At 40.4% G+C, this 16,956-nt stretch overlaps 2 protein-coding genes across 2 annotated transcripts in view; one reads left to right on the top strand and one right to left on the bottom strand.

Annotated features, from left to right (window-relative positions):
* syn2b (synapsin IIb) overlaps positions 1-5,763 on the bottom strand; it is a 42,143-nt gene extending 36,380 nt beyond the window's left edge. The window contains exon 1 of the mRNA XM_068741966.1: positions 5,318-5,763. Coding sequence (XP_068598067.1) covers positions 5,318-5,763 — 446 coding nt within the window. The remainder of the gene's footprint in view (positions 1-5,317) is intronic.
* Positions 5,764-11,283: 5,520 nt separating this feature from the next.
* Positions 11,284-16,267, top strand: tamm41 (TAM41 mitochondrial translocator assembly and maintenance homolog). The gene is made up of 8 exons (XM_068742525.1): positions 11,284-11,634; positions 12,180-12,362; positions 12,759-12,851; positions 13,139-13,289; positions 13,725-13,870; positions 14,649-14,814; positions 15,170-15,232; positions 15,603-16,267. The coding sequence occupies exons 1-8, from the start codon at positions 11,497-11,499 to the stop codon at positions 15,692-15,694; spliced, it is 1,032 nt and encodes a 343-aa protein (XP_068598626.1). The 5' UTR covers positions 11,284-11,496; the 3' UTR covers positions 15,695-16,267.
* The last annotated feature ends 689 nt before the right edge of the window (positions 16,268-16,956 follow it).

The raw sequence follows: 16,956 nt of genomic DNA, 5'->3' as shown, positions 1-16,956 counted from the left end.
TCCGCTTCGACTTTCTGTCAGACACATCTGATTCCACAGCTTAATGGGGGACAAACAAAGGCCTCTCCTCTCCTCCTCACATCCTCACAGCTCGCAGACAAAAGAGATACAGATTTATGGCATTCCTGTCCATTTACTTTCCACCTGAGTAAATCTCGAGAATTCGTTTTGGAGGCCTGTGCTGAATCATACCCCCCTGATACCTACAGGTATATGCATTAGATAGGTGCTTTGTTGAGCTGTACAGAGCCTTGAGTACACAAAAGACTGGCTCAGGGGGAAACCACTTGCCAAGTCAGCTTATTGAATTGCAATGTTGCTGAGCAGATCAAATTATGTGTACCTTCAGCACATTTAGTGTTTTAATGCCATAAACTGGTTAGCCACAAGGAAAACAGATTATCATGGGACCCTCATATGAGCAGTAAGAATGCAAGTGGAACAAGAGAAAATCTGTGACATTCATCCATTTTCAAACTGGTCATTTTTCCCTTGTTTTTTTTTCTTGGATCAAGTAAAAATGTCTGGTTTTAACCCGCTGCATGTCACATGTCCAAACCATCGGCGTAAACTACCTTGTAGCCGCACTACATTACTGCTCTATCAACGTACCACTGGTAGCTGTACTGCTTTTCTTTTTATTAATGTACTTGCTAAAGATTTAATCATGATATTAAGATAATGGAATGCATTTCCCATTTAATTCAGTTTATCATACACCAAAATTACTAAGCCTCTTTTACAGAGTGAAACTGTGCAATAATTTTGTTAAACATACAGCTCGTAATGTGTGCATGCTTTTCAGATGAAAAACAAACTAATTAGTATGTTTCCATAGCAACAAGGAAAGAAGTGATGTACCATGTGTCTCTTTGTATAGTTTTCTTTTATTTATTTGTATTTTTAGATCTGTGGGTGTTTGGGATGACAAATACAATGTTGTTGTTGCCATATTGATGATGAGGTTTATTATTAGTTTTTTTTATATTTGTTTGTCCTGCCTTATCTATGATATTAATTGTTTCTCCTCTACCATCATTCTACTGGAGATTAATTACCCAGTCTGTGATTAACCATTGAGAAAAGCCATGCCTATAAAGTTAGGTAGATTATTAGGTAGAATTGAATAATTAATACATGTCAATATTTAAAGGCTGCAGAGTTGTGTATTATTTGACTAGTGGTATTTGTGTGCCTGTGTGTGTCCTCTGTTTGTGGTAGTTAGTTTCTGTGTCTATGCATGTGTGTCTGCTCTGTTTTTGTAATGCTATTTTCAATGTAGCGATTTCTGTGGCTTTTGTCTCAATAAAACCGAAGAGAGACAAAATATATTTATTTGAGGTTTGCGTCTTATTCTGGGAATATTTTAGCCATTGTGTCAGGAAAGTTGTCACCTTAATTTCAAAAGCTATGCATTGCACATGAAAATATACTGTAGTCTGCATTCTTTCAGTTTAATGCATGTGGTTAACTGGGGGAGACGGGTAAATACTTAACTCAGATTTCAGGTAAATAATTAACTTGAGATGACACACAGTCCACACTCCTTATAAAAAGGTACATAAGTACATAACAAGAAACTATATAAGAGAATGTGCTAAGTAAATTTTTTTATCACACTTTATCAATGTAGAAAAATTACAATTGTGTAAATTTGAGTTAATAGATTTTATCTTACCAGATTATTTCTTGTTTCTACATTAAGTCCGCTGCACATTAAAAATGCTTCAGCTGAGAATCTGTATTGTATGTATGCTCCGATTCTGATAAAGAATCAGAGAAAGGGCAATAATGTTTTTTTTGTGTAGCATCAGTTACCATGGTGATCTGACCAACGTCAAGGACATTCTATAGCCCACCCACCCTTCATCCTGTTCAGGAGTTGATTAAAGATCGTACAAACAGTAGGTGCTTGTCCCAACAAAATGTCTACAAGAGAAGAGAGAGGTGGAAAAAAGAGGAAAAAAATCATTTCCCAACATACCATGAAGAGGGGAGATTTTCCATCCTGTCCCATTTAATTAGCTAAAAGTGTTTCTCTGAACCTTTTTGCCCAGGTCTCAGGGTTATAAAGCTTTTCTTAATGCTAGTTATTAATCATTCAGTATTGACATGTACTCAGTAGTGCCACAGATTTCCATTCACTAATAGGTCACTCTCGTGGGAGTAAGCACTTGTTGGGTATCAGCAGGTTCCTCCACAGAGGAATTATATGCATATCATGCATATAATTCAGTCAACTCACAAATATTAATTACTTTGCTGATGTCAGTGATAATTGGTGTCTGTTAACGTGTAAACTTGGGATTTGTTTGTTAAAATACTGCTAATTCCAAACAGGATCAGAAATGGCCACAACATTCAAAATGGCAGACTTCCTGTTACATTTAGGGCAATTCAAGAGGTATATGTGCTAGACTAGACCAGATAATCCATGTGTACTAAATTTTGGAAATGTAATCATTCCATTCATAACAATGGGTCCGAGCCAGTTAGTGCGTGGGTGCAAATTACATGCTATATCCCCATTTTGCCTTTGAAGAAGCTAAATGATGACATTTGTCAGCTACCAGCATGGGTTTCAAACACAAAGCTGCAGTTTAAGCACACATTTTATCTGCGGGGCAACTGGGTGACGTTCACCATCGAGACCTGTGTCACTGAGCATGCGGCTGTGCATGAGGCTGTGGTCACACCAGCAAAATGAGTCATACCAAAAAGTCAACATGAAAATAGACTCAGGGATATTTGCTATCCGGTATATTCAAAAAGAGAGTTGAAAAAGATGAGGAACATTTTAAAAGATGGAGACAGATAGAGAGCAAAGGAAAGGGAGCCGATGTGGCCTTTGGGCTGAAAGTGCTGAATCACCATGTCTCTTCTCATTACTGTATCACATCATCAACCCCGAGCACTTTCTTTGCAGCCTGAGCGGCAGCACAGATAGGAGAGACAGAAAAAACATGCATGGAGAAAGGGTGAGCCAACAAAGAAGAAAGTGAAAGCAATGAAGGGAGATTCCCACATTTTCTCCCTCCATATCCCCCCGCCCCCCCTTGCTGACATCACCTTGAAAGGCCTTGGAGGACTGGAGCTGTTTACGTAAGGCCTACATCAAACACAGGATCTCTTTAAATGGGACAACAAGCACAGAGAATGAGCTGTCAAATACACACTGGTGATACCTGTATCTAAAGGGGAAGCCAGGGTTAAAGTATGATTGTAATACGTAGTTTCCCTCAATTAACAAAACACGTCTAATGCACATTGAATGGTAATTTAATCTGCATCAACATGTTTAGATGGATTTATGAATAGAAAAGTTAGACTGAGGAATTTAAGGCTAGGAGAGGAAGAATTATTAAAATCAAATTAGGGTATAAAAACACTTTCATGAGGATGAGTCATCTGAAGTCTGGTTTCAGGCTGATGCTATCCAACTTCTTATTTTTTTCTGTGTGGACATAGCAGTACTGTGAAAAAGACATGTCCATTAATTTTTGATTCATCATAATACAGCCCTGGTGGGAACCTCACACAGAATCCTCACACAGAAGGAATTACCAGAGCCATTTGCTGGTTTCTACATAATTATTATTTTTTGTGTATTTAGTCTCACTAGTTTCTGAGTGAAAAAAATCTATAACATTTGTCAGAAATCCTGTTTGACCAAAAGGAAACTCTGTCTGGTCTCACCCAACGAATCATTAATATTCAGTCCTTAGATGGAAATATTGTTTACAAACAACATGGGGGGGACAATGCTCTTATTAAATTTCCTAAAATCTCTTTCTTGGCTCTGGACCTGAGAAGGTACATTGTACATTGAGAAATGTCTTCTCTGTGTTCTTTACTTGGACATTAATGTCTGACATCATTCACAAACACGTCTGAAACATTTTGTTTTCTTCTGGTTATGTGCAGCAATTTGTATTTGGCCAATGGAAGGATGTAGTGGTGAACTCAAAACCCTCAAAACCCTCTTTATCAACTTCAATTCAGATTTCACAGCATGCCGTCAAATGATCAGTGATGGAAAATCATATTTTAGCCAGATATAGATGTTATTCTCACGTGTGGTTATTACATTAGATTTAAATGCACTCTGTAAAGCCACTTACTACAGCTCTTTTTTGGGCTCACAGTCAGACTTCACCAAATCACAATGGTGGCAGCCATTCAGCCCTGAATCACCAAAACACTCACAGCAAGAGAGTCAGGATTACATTAATGTAGAGCTGCCATCTCATCCCTGTTGGCTCTAACACTTGCCGTTCTATTCATGATGTTGGACTGTGCAACAATCTCTAATGAGAGTCCACTTCCACTTGTGTTGCATTGCTTTTTAGCATGCATTTTGTGTGCTACAATAATCCGTTTTATGTAGGATACAAAACAGTAAGTGCCCTCTGCAAACATCCTTGAATGTCCATTCCACTCAAAAGGTCAGAATTGTATTGTGCTGCCACCACTTTATTGCATATCCATCCAGTAGCTGGCGAGATAAAGCAACAAACAGATAATGGCAGCGATGATCGACTGTAAAATCTATCCTCAACATCCACGCAGAAAATCTTAATAGCCTGTAAATGTGATTTGCAGGAACAGGAAAAAAAAGAAGGTTGAATGAGATTATTATTACAGAGCTGGGGGCTTCAATTTCCCTCGTAGTTGGTGATGTTTTATTCACTGCTCCATTCACGTGTATGCCAGCATTTGATATATGAGTTGATAGCATAAGTATAATAGCCTACAATTCAACTTGTGCTGCAAAGGGTCAGAAACGCCTTCTCTTAAATCTCTAATAAACACATACATACACAAGCTTGCATTGCAAATGTTAGCAATCAGGCTCAAATAAACAAGCAATTCATAGGCAAGGTAACAGTGTTGGGTGGTGGGATGTGATGTGTGAGTCCAAACCCCAGATAAAAGCTGTCCTGTCTGTTTAGATTAACAGAGCCATTTCTATTTTGGGAGCTGATTCAGTGAGAGAGTGAGAGTAAGGCTTAATACCAAGACTCAGATTGAAATCAAAACACAAAAAAAATAAGACCAATGGATGCAATAAGCTCCTTTTGAAATCCAACTACAAGATTAAAACCAATCAATCAGCAATAGGCCATTGCACACAAAAACATATGCTCCTTGAGGCTTGTAAATTAGATTTGTATTTAATTTTATTCCAATTTTGTCCCGCATCCAGAAAACTCTGACAGTGAGCCAGTTAGCATGGCCATCGACTGCTTCCACTTCCCATGAGTCAACTGGATAAAACCCAGTGGATCACTGAACTCATTTGCATTTGAACACTCACCACTCGTGCTGTGGCTCATCGATGACCAACAGGAGCTTGAACCTCTTAGAGAGAGAGGGAGATGGAGCGGACTGCTCCACAAAGCCAGCAGCAGACGCCGCGGTCTGCTTCACCACATTGGTGATGGAGCTGAAGGAGCTGAAGAAGCTGGAAGACCCACCGGAGGAGGTGGAGGACTGGCTCTGCTGAGGCTGCTGTGCCTGCTGGCTCGGCCGCCGCTCCTGAGATGCGGGGGAGCTGGCTGGTGCCTGGGATGCCGCTGGAGCTTTGGTTGGAGACAGGGCAGGGCCGGACGTCATGGCTGGCGCTGCACCTTGCTGGGAAGGTGAGGAGGCAGTCGGGACAGCAGGAGCAGATGGATCGGGCCTCTGTAGATCTGCCATGTAGCCATTGGGCAGATTGGACATGAAGCTGCTGTCCGAAAGACGGCGGCGGAGGAAGTTCATGATTGCAGTGGAAAGGTGGATATCTCAGTGGGTCGCTTGGCTGCTCCGCAAACGTCCGTCTCGATTCTTTGGCTGTGGATGGATTGAAAGCAGCGAAAGGCAGCGCTCGGCACAGACAGACCAGAGGTTAGACGAATGAGAAAGAGAGAGTCGATCGGTCCGATGGGTGAAAGGAAGGGTGAAGCAGCTCCTGTGTCGGAGGAATGGAAAGCAGAAACGCCGGAATGGATGAAGCGATGGCTACGGCTCTGGTCCAGTCTTGAAGAGACAGCTCTCCAAAGCGCAGCTCAGCCAGCGAAACTGTGGTGTACGTGGTGGCGGTGTTCCTCCTGAGCCTCACGCCTCCTCACAAATGCATTTGTGACGTGAAAGTGTGTGTCTGTGAGGAGAGAGAGAGAGAGAGAGGTGTTGTCGTGCCCTTCAGAGAGGTGATGCCGCTCTCCCCACCTCAACTCTGCCTCCCTGCCTCCTAAGCTGCCGCAAGCCAAATGCACTCAAGAGATGCTCTCTCTGCTATGATTTCACCCTCTCACTCTCTCCTACTCCTGCTGCCCTGTGCCTCTCGCTCGCTCGCTCACTCCGCATGCCATCTCCACCCCGCCCGCCTTGCCTCCTCCTCCTCCTGCTCCTCCTCCTCCTCCTGTCATCATCGTCCTACATCACTACCTACGTTCATGTGTCGTGCTGCAGCCTTGTAACACTGGGTGCCGTGCGCAACCACTGGAAGGGGTTTCCTGCGTGCATGAGGGGGAGTTTACCCCATCCAACCCGCTCTGCAAGCCCCACCATCCTTCCATCCATCCATTTTTTTTTTTTCAAACCTCCTTTCTCTTCCCTGCATCCTTTCGCCCACCACTTAGGGCTCATGCATACGACAATCGTGGCACATTTTTAGCGAACAACCCCCTCCTCCCCATGAGAATTTGCTCATGCCATTAATATGACATTAAAAGGCGAGCTGCATTTGTCATATTGAACAACATGGACGGACAGAGCAGGAGATCGACATAGACAGAGAGGGGGCAGTCAGACAGCATGATAACATTGTGTAATGTTAGAGGCCTTCATGTAGACCACTTGCATATGTGGTAGACCACTTGCATATGTGGTTTTCTGCTTGTTCACAAGCAGAAAACCACATATGCAAATTCATGCATTCCTTTTGGCTATGTAGATACAGGAAGATGCTTTTCTCTGCCACTCTACATCATTTGTTTCTGTGTCTCTTTAACAATTTATTCTTGAAAAATATCTTATTCTGGGCTTCATTATGAAGTCAGGCATGAAGTACAAATCCTAAATGCCAGCAGCAGCAGCAGCAACGGCTTACTTCAGGCTCAGAAAAAAGAACAAAATGGTCAACTGATGACAGGAAATAGAAGACTATTCCAGCAGGATGAAAATGGCACACACATCTGAACCACATTGAGGGGAACAGCTCTTTTTAAGCAAACAGCAGTGGAAGAGAGCAGCTACGGGGGTAAAGCAAAGTGAGCCTCCATCATGGCTTCAATGGGAAACTGCTCTGCAATGCATGTAGCTTGGACATTTCTCTTTCCGTGAATGAGATTGGACTGATTCAGCATCGTGAACTAAGATTTCTTGAATCATCCTTCTGGGCTGATGGGATTGCTAATGATACCATCTTATTTGATAGAAATGTATTGCTTGACCTTTACACTCTTGAAGAGCTTCTGTTCAGATTCACTCAGCAGCACTTGTGAACATATCTCCCTTGTATCTCAGATAGCTATTTTTTCGAGTGACAAATTATTTGGATTTTTTTTTTCTGCAGCCAATCTGGCCAACAGCACAGTTTTTATTCACCCCTATAAGGACTTTACAGTTCAGCCTCAAGTTGTACTTTTAAATCTCTTCGCCATAGATCCAACACAGAGACAGAAAACACTCACATTCACACCTACAGTATGGACACTTTAAGCCCCATTTACACCACTTTTTTTTTTCTTTCAGAAATGATCCCAGTAAACTCAGATATGCAAAAAAATATTAAAAACACGACTATGCCTGACTATACCAGGGCAGTGATTGATGATGCAACATTTGTAGAATAAGGTCTCAAGGGTGTTTCAGCAAATCTACAATGACGGAGCGTTGATGAACTTAATGAAGTCTGCAGCAGAAACAAAACTGTACAGTCCAACGTCAATTTTTCCTCATTGTTCTGTCCATAGTGATTTGTATGTGGATGTGAATAAGGCTCGAACTGCAATAGGTAAAGCAGGACAATATCATCATTTTCAGAGGAGTTGCATTACAAATCTTTTTTTTTTTAATATATAAATGAATTAATGTGTTAAGTCCTAAAAACTGATTTGTTTACATACAGTGCATGTATATTTGCAACAAGTAACAAACACACAAGTTCAGTGGGAGAGGCAGTGGTGTTGTGTGTGTGTGTGTGTGTGTTTAGTCAACCTTACTATAGCTGGAGTGACTCAGAGAGCTGCAGTGTGAACTGGAGTGACATACTAAGCTCATCCTGTCCTACATGTTTCATGACACACAAGCACGTTTGCAAACAGCCATTATATAATACATGTGTGCATAAAATTATGCACGCAAAAAAGTCGCCATTTCCAGAGGAGGCTCAGTAATATGCTGCTAAATTTTACAAGATGCATACCGGTAATTTGCTTTAGCAAACGTCTTTTAACCGAGAAGGTTAATCGCCCTCAAACCTGTTTCCTCCGCTCTTTTCATTTTAGTGTGTGTCGACTGTGGTGTTGATGTAGATTGAAGATGAGAGCTTGTTATTTTCCACTACTGCATTGGAGGAAATAGGATAATGACACACAAATACAAGGGGAAAACAGTCACATGGGCATTGCTCATCTGTTAACACAAGTGTGTATGCTCTAAGCTCAGACTCAAATCAACATGGCCACATGCACATGCACATGCACATGCACAGGAAAGCTGCTTTGGGAGATTTGCTGTCAATGAGTGTGTATGTGGGTAAATATGCGAGGGTTAAACCGTTCTGTGACTTCACCGGCTCGATTTTAATAATCCTTGCGATATCTGACACCAGAGTTCTGTGCTCATCTGGCATCTGCCCATGACATGGAGTTATACTTGCTACATCCTCAGTGTCCTCACCAGAAATGAGTTTTGAGGTTCTCGGTCATCTAGGTCGAGGTAAATCAAGAAAAGCCCCCCCCCCCCAAAAAAAAAAGAGTCAAAAGGACTTGCTTAAGGTTGGTTGGAGATGTTTCACCTCTTATTCAAGAGGCTTCTTCTTTTCTAACTGGCTGGAACAGATTATTCTGATTATTCATTGTTCGGAAACATCAGGAAAAAAATAAAATAAATTATATTAAAACGTCAATCCTTGCCCGTGAAACTGCGTTAGGGCCTGGAGTAGATTCAGTTCAGCGATTATAAATGATAACTCTCTCAATGAACTTTAACAGCTATGTGTGGATGGACCGCTCCAAGATTAAAACACCCACACAACACTCAATACACATCTTAACTATGTTTGGATGCCCTTCACATGGATGGACTCATACAGCAAACACTCGGGGGAGGAGACTAATATGTTGCCTTAGGTCTAGGTGATGTTCATGTTTATAGGCACAAGGCACAATACAAGACTCAAAACTGCGTTGGTAACAAGTAAAAATGAAATCAACACTACAATGAGCAGACACCGAGCTGAAGCAAAAGATGCAAGACGGAATTATCAGAAGAAATCATGGCAATGGTGCATGACAAAGCTCAGAATCACCACAAAGATGCAAAAACTCAGTTGCAGAAGAGATTTGAAAGTGATAATGGTAACTACAACAGTCCTGCATGTGGATGAAGATGGCACTGAGGAGGTGGTGTCCAAACAGCAGCAATGACGGCGGTAGCACAGCAAAAAGCGAGCAGAAACACAACGGCAATATGACAAAGGGTATCTCACCCAAGGATTGAACACAACTACTGTGTGTAACGGTGGAAAACTGAGTCTGTCTTTCAAATGAACTGCTGCCACGGTCTTTAAAATGCGACCAGTCACTTCCAGACAACTCTTTCAATTCAAAATAGATTAATTGGAGAGAACAGTATACATGGAAAATAACTTCTTTAAGCACAAATACTAAAGTAATATTCAAAATAAATATGAATCTCAGCACTCCAGTGCCTTTTATTAAACAGCAGCAATGGAGACATTAAAGTCACAGAATTCTTCTCGTTATATTGTCTGTTCTGTAAATATTATAGAATGAAAGAATTTTCTTTTGGTGATATTTTTTCCATCCTTCAATAGAACACCAGGGTTGAAATGTAACTCGTACAATTTACAGTACACACAGATACTGTTATTATGCTCCTGCTTGTTGTCTTACATACAGAATATTCAAGCTAAAATTTGCAATCAGTTCCAATCTAAGATTAAATGATGTGTTGGGACCCTCAAGTATGCTGTTAATTTTAATGCTGTCACACAGTGACTCACTTGACCTCAAATAACCTTTTAGTTCAGCTTTCATCTGCTTCTGACTCCCACATTATGAATATTTTTGGCTTCCCTGCTCACGACACTGGACTGGAACAGCTGTGCATCTGCAGAAGCATGTGTGTGTGTGTGTGTGGAATGGTGTAGCCTCTTTTGATGTTCTTTTATACCAGGCATGGGCATCCATTGCAATCACCATGGCAACAAGCGCGCAAATGCTGAAAAGATTCTCCTGGTTAGTGCAGCGTGTGCACGTGCTTCATCTATGTTTGCACTCATACATGTCATATGTGCACATGGGAGAGTTTTATTCTCAGGTGAGCTCTTGCTATCCAATCTTTTTTACGGCATCTTCTTTGGTTGATAACTTACGAATAATAAACTATAGACAGCGATGAAAGTGAAAAAGGAAGGAAGTTCACCCCTCCTGGATACCCCATCCATCCATCCATCCATCCCACAGTCTGGATCACAAGCATCTAAGGAAGGAAGTACAAGATGCCTTTGACCCCTCCTGCCCCCCGAGGTGAACCAGGTATGGTGACAGGGGCTGGTTTGGAATCCCCCCACCCCACCCCTTTCTAAAATCCAAAACCATCACCTTTGTCTTTATTGTTTATTGAAAATAAAAAGTCAGAAGGTAATAGGTGAAAGAATAAATGTATTTACAGGGAAAATGAAATCACTAAAGTAACCACAGTGGGTGGTGTTTTCTTTGGCTGTTATGTGGGTGAGAGAGACAGACAGAACTCACGCATTACCTCATTGCATCCGTTGCATGTTCTCATTGGCTGGACGTGGCTGAACCCGCCCTCTGCTGGTTAAAGTCGGAGCTGCTGAAATTAACTGCGGTTTATTTTTAAAGTATCTCAATGTAAATTTAACGACCACACGAATGTTGTTATCTACGTTAGCAATACCTGGCAAAATCGTTCTCTTAACTTTTTTTTAATTTTTTATTACCTTCCATAGATGACTCGTTTTCCCATGAGCCTCTAGTAACTATGAGGCTTGTGTGACGTATATTTCCCTCGCCTGTCAAGCAAAGCGCTAACCTGAGTTTCAGGTTTAGAGCGATAGATGTAGTCATTTTAGTGGTTGTTGTTGTTGTTGTTGTTGTTGTTTAGTGTCATTGATCTATAGACTCCGGAATGTATCTGTTGTTTTATTTCGGCGGAACGTCATTGTATAAGTTATTTAATCAGTTATTTAGCTCATAAAGCTTATGCTATCACTGGAGAACGTATAGTCGGGAGTTCATAATGACGGTCCCCGCTTTGCACAACACCGGTGTTCTCTACAGGCGGATTTTGTCACAGTTTCCCCAGGACATCAGTGTAGCTTTCGCCTATGGATCGGGTGTTTTTAAACAACACGGGACCAACCAAGGTCAAATGGAGGTTAGTAAACCTGTTCTGCCCATTTCTAAACTCTGTTTGTTAGTATTCTAAACTCCGCATGCTTGGAAACATAAATTCAGTCCAATGTGTAAATAATAAAAAAAAGGAGACATTATTCACATTTTTTTAAAATAATTATGCTCAAATATGAGGATGTTGGCAATAAACTAATATCACTTACTATATTATTATGGATATTTGATTTTTTTTTAACAACTAAGAAAGTCATTTCATGCTTATTTTGATGTCACTGAACTTTTAATGTTGTCACTATATTTGAACCAATACTCATACAGAATGTTCTATATACACATGCACACACACACACACACACATGCAGGCACTGTGTCCAAATTGTTTTCTTCCTTACATCAGACATGTGGTGCTTATAACGACAAATTCTATTTTATCTAATTTTGTCTAATTTGACCAGCACAGATTTATTACCATGTTATCACAATATAATTCATTAATGTTGATGCTTTGTTAGACTGCAGCTGCATGATAATTTATTGTATGATGGGTGATTTTTCTCATTAATACAGAAGAATATGCTGGACTTTGTGATTGCGGTGGATGACCCAGTGACATGGCACACCATGAATCTGCTGCAAAATCGCAAACACTACTCCATACTGAAGCTGCTGGGTCCCACAACCATTAGCTCCATACAAAATGACCATGGGGCTTCGGTATACTACAACACACTGGTGCCTATGGATGGAAGGGTAAAAGGAGTTTTCATGCTTCTCGATCTTTTTTCCACATCAGCCTCCTGAAGCTAATACTTTCACTCTTGCTGAAGATGTACATTCCTCAACTTAAGACATTTCTCATGTTTTTCCCCCCTTTTTTAATTTTTTTTTCTCAAAATTGTATTTGCTTCTTACAGGAATTCACTTTTGAAGCTGTTCTGATTTTAGTATTTGTTTTGGAAATTCACTATTTGTGTTATCAGAAATAATAAAGAATTGCTGTGTCTTAGGATGGATTTCAAGTATTTAAATAAGTATGCAAATCTATAAAATGCATATTCTAGATATTTTATTGGTTTAGAATTTTTAGCTGGCTAGGTGTTAATAAACACAAAGCATACTTTGACAACCGTCCCCTTTTCTTCACAGATAATCAAATATGGTGTGATAAGCACGGAGTCCCTGATAGATGATGTGATGCATTGGAAGACAATGTATATTGCTGGACGCCTTCATAAACCAGTCAGTATTATTACAATCAGATGAAAATTGGAGTTGTATAAATGTTATTGTGCTTTTAATTGTTGGACAATATACTATCTGACAAACCAGTCAAACATTTTTCTTGCTTAAAATATATACAGTGTTGACCACTGGCATGCATTTTTCAGTCTTGCACATTTGAACAGTATTATACCTGTTAAATTAAATATTTTAAATAAACAAAATGTGTTTCCTTAACAGGAATGTGCTCAAATGTTTGCATCCCTTTATGTAAGAAAAACATTTTTTTATGTGTTTCCCTGCAGGTGAAAATGCTGGTGCAGAGTGAGAATGGAAAGCTCCGTTCTGCTCTGGTGGCCAATCTGAAAAGTGCGGTGACGGCCTCCTTCCTCATGCTGCCTGAGAGCTTCAGTGAAGAAGAACTTTTCGTGCAGATAGCTGGTCTTTCGTATGCTGGTAGCTACTCTGTCTGATTGCAAACACAAGAACAAACATGAATCCATTTCAGTAGCATGAACAATAATCCAAGCTTGTGTTTTTCCATGTACCGGTATGTACCGTAGTTGCTGTCAGGCCTGCGTGGCTCAAATGCGTGTGTGTACCATGTTAGGTACATGATATTTATAACTCATCACTCAACAGGGTTATGAATAAATTGGATGGCGTGTGAATAGGTCTGTACAAGTAAACTGATGTTCTACCTTGTGCTTTAAGACTAGGGCTGTACAGTATATCATCAGAATATCAGCACAGCAGTTTACACAGGCGCAATAGTAATATTGTAGGACATGCAATACCAAGTAAGACAAACTGCAACATGTTATTCCATGACTTTTTTGCTTTGTGATACAAAAGGAAAACTCTCTTGGTTTTCTTTTTGTCTCTCTGAAGGGGATTTCCGAATGGTGATTGGAGAGGATAAATCCAAGGTGACCAATATTGTCAAAGACAATATTGAGCACTTCCGCATCCTATACAGCAACATCCTTCAGGACTGTCCTCAAGTAGTCTACAAGCCTCAGCTCGAAAAACTGGAGGTAAAACACACACACAGCAATGTAGAGAAAGGACATGATCTCAATCTCACTTAATAAGAGGGCAACACAGTACAGTGGTTCAACCAAGTGCAGTCTCCCCTTAATGTTTAGCAATGCATGCACCCTAAAATTAATTGTTCAATAAGTTTATTATACTGTGTAATGTATTTCTGTTGTTGCTATTACTTTCTAAAGCTGTAATGAGGTTATTGCTTGGTTTCAGTGAAAGGATACAAAAAGAGGTGTGGGGAGTTTTATTAGTTTTGAATTCCTTCACTTTTTGCCAAATGCTATCCTTCGCTCCCCGCTTGCGTCAGTGAGCCTTGGCCTCCCTTGTCTCCGTCACCGGTTCACCACTTTTGACTGACTGCTGCTGCAGACTGGACAGAACCCCACAAGAGCTGCAGTTCTGGAGTTGTGCTGACCCAGTCATCCACAATTTATCTCTTGTCAAACTCATTCAAATCCTTACTCTTGCCCATTTTTTTCTGCTTCTAATTTGAGGACAAAGTCCTTACTTACTGCCCAATATGTCCCACAAACAGGTGCTATGACAAGTACCGTAATTTGTTCACTACACTTGACAATGGTCATCATGTTATGACTGCTCTGTATAAATATTGTGGGGGTTTTACTGTCATTTGTTTGGGGGATGCATTAACATTATATTCTTAAAAAGAATGCACTCAATTTATTTGTTGCTCGGCCACTCAGTTAAAACCTGTGGATGTGAGTCATGGTGGTCCTGCTAGCCATGTTAGCATGTTTGTGTCTGCAGGTTGACAAAAGCCCCGAGGGCCAGTTTATTCAGCTGATGGCGTTGCCTCGGACCCTGCAGCAAAAGATCACAAAGCTGGTTGATCCTCCAGGAAAAAACCGAGACGTGGAGGAGATCCTGCTTCAGGTCGCTCAGGACCCAGACTGTGGATCTGTCATTCAACAAGGTTCAGACTAAAGGATGTGGAATAGACGAAAGAATGACAAACTTTTAGATATACTTAGACACATTTGTGAATGATGCTAAACCGGAGCCCAAAGGGAAGTCTTCAAGTAGCTTATTTTACACACACAGTGGAAACAGCCACTGTTTGTTATTGACATTTTTCTTATATATTCTATATTATTGGATTTAATGAGCAAAATGATAAACAAATCAATGAATTCAGACAGACAATAATTCCTTATTCCATCCACTGATTCTGGTTATGTGAGAAGGTTTTATGGCATTTACCTTGCCTTACTTTGCAGAATGCTGAGATATCATTATATGTCTAATTGGATGACTCTGTTCCCCCTCAGGTATTTCATCCATCGTGAAATCCTCCAGTATATCTCAGAGTATCAAAGGCATTGCTACAGCAGGTAGGCATGCTTTTCTTTTTGACTGATGTTTTGGGGGGGGGGGGGGGAATCCTGCATTTTACTCAGGTTGCTATTATGCTAGTTTGGTGTTTGGAACAGTTTAACATGCTTTTTTCATTTTTTAATGAGGTATAGATTGATATTTCCTCTGGAATAGTTCTTGTCAAGAAGGCAGCTTTCCCAAAATAACTCATGGCCATTTGCCGCTGTCGGCCTTTCGCTATTAGAAACAGTCCTATTAATGGTTGTTCACTTTTGAGAGATGAAATGTCATTTTTGGGGAACATAGATATTTCTTTTCAGTATTAAAGGTTAAAATGTATTCTTCTAATTTATTTATTGATGTGTGCATCCTGGTCCTCCCCCTTAGGCTTGTGGAAGACCGTGTCGTACAGCTCCAAGAAACTGGTTAAGATGTGGAAGGGTTGGCGAAGAAAACCGTCTGTCTCACAGATGTCCTGATCTGCTCGGTCTACCGGTAGCCTGTCATCCTGTGCAACTGTCAGCCAGATAATTGATGTCTATCCTTTGATTTTACCCCGAAACAGATGTGGCGGCAGCAAACGCATGCCCACCCACTGGCTGTGTTATTGCAAAGCCTTTGTGAATGGAGATCGCCAACCAGGTTTAAGTCTGTGCTCTTTGCACACGGCTGTAGAAGGAAAGAGTAACACGTCTTGAGCCAGAGTGAATCGTGCCTGATATTTACTGGTGCTACAAAGGGGATAATTACAGACACTGGTTTTGAACTGCTGACGGCTCAACTCTCTTCAGCTGGGCTGGTTTTACATGTTTTACAAGTTACAAACACGCAAAAAATCTCAAACCGCTCATCTCGGTCCATTACAGTTTTCTTTCATCACAAAATGTTCCTTATTCTTACCATGTGTTTACCTGTGCCTCCCCATTGTTATGAGCTTGTCTTGTTGATGACTTTGTGTCATTGATGGGGGAAAATGTATTGATAGTTTCCCCCACGAAAACCTGCTGAAATTCAGTTCTAAGAAATGGATTTATTAAACATTTATTACAACATGATTGTTGCTGTTTTCTGTATCTGTTTGAATACACACACACACACACAGACAAAACGTGTGACAAATATATGATGGAATGAAATCTAAAGCTTAATTGGAACATTATTCAACTTGATAATATACTCCACTCTGTTTTAAATATCAGTGGCTGAAGTGACAACTTGAGTTTAGGCAGAACTACTCTTTGTTATAAGGAGAGGATTCGTTTTTTTGCTTTCATTGTTGGCCTGTTTAATTGCCGTTACCTTGTTTTACCGGCTTTCCAACTTATTTGAGTAATTATTTATGAGCCTTTATGTGACATGACTGCATCAAAGTACATTTGCAGAATTATTGTCCTTCGACATGGAGTTCAATGAAGAGTAAGATTAATTGTGACATGCTCAAGAAGAGATTGCTTCTTTGACACTACTTGTTATTTGCTGTAATTGTTAGTTTCGTTGTTTTTTAATTACAGCAATATGCCGATGAATGCTTTTTGCATATATATATATATATATATATATACAGAAAGAGAGCCTAGGCTAGAATTAAACAGTTTGACACTTGGGATTACTTTACACTAATATAGAATGAGAATGCTTCCACTATAGTCACTATAATATATGTGTCAGTCTGGCAAATGTGAGACTTTGACAAATGCCATGAATTTGTTTAGGATACCAGGCTTACATCACAATTACACTA

Source organism: Brachionichthys hirsutus, chromosome 8 (genome assembly GCF_040956055.1).
Source record: "Brachionichthys hirsutus isolate HB-005 chromosome 8, CSIRO-AGI_Bhir_v1, whole genome shotgun sequence".
Lineage (NCBI taxonomy): Eukaryota > Metazoa > Chordata > Actinopteri > Lophiiformes > Brachionichthyidae > Brachionichthys > Brachionichthys hirsutus.
This window is presented reverse-complemented; position numbering and strand designations above follow the sequence as displayed.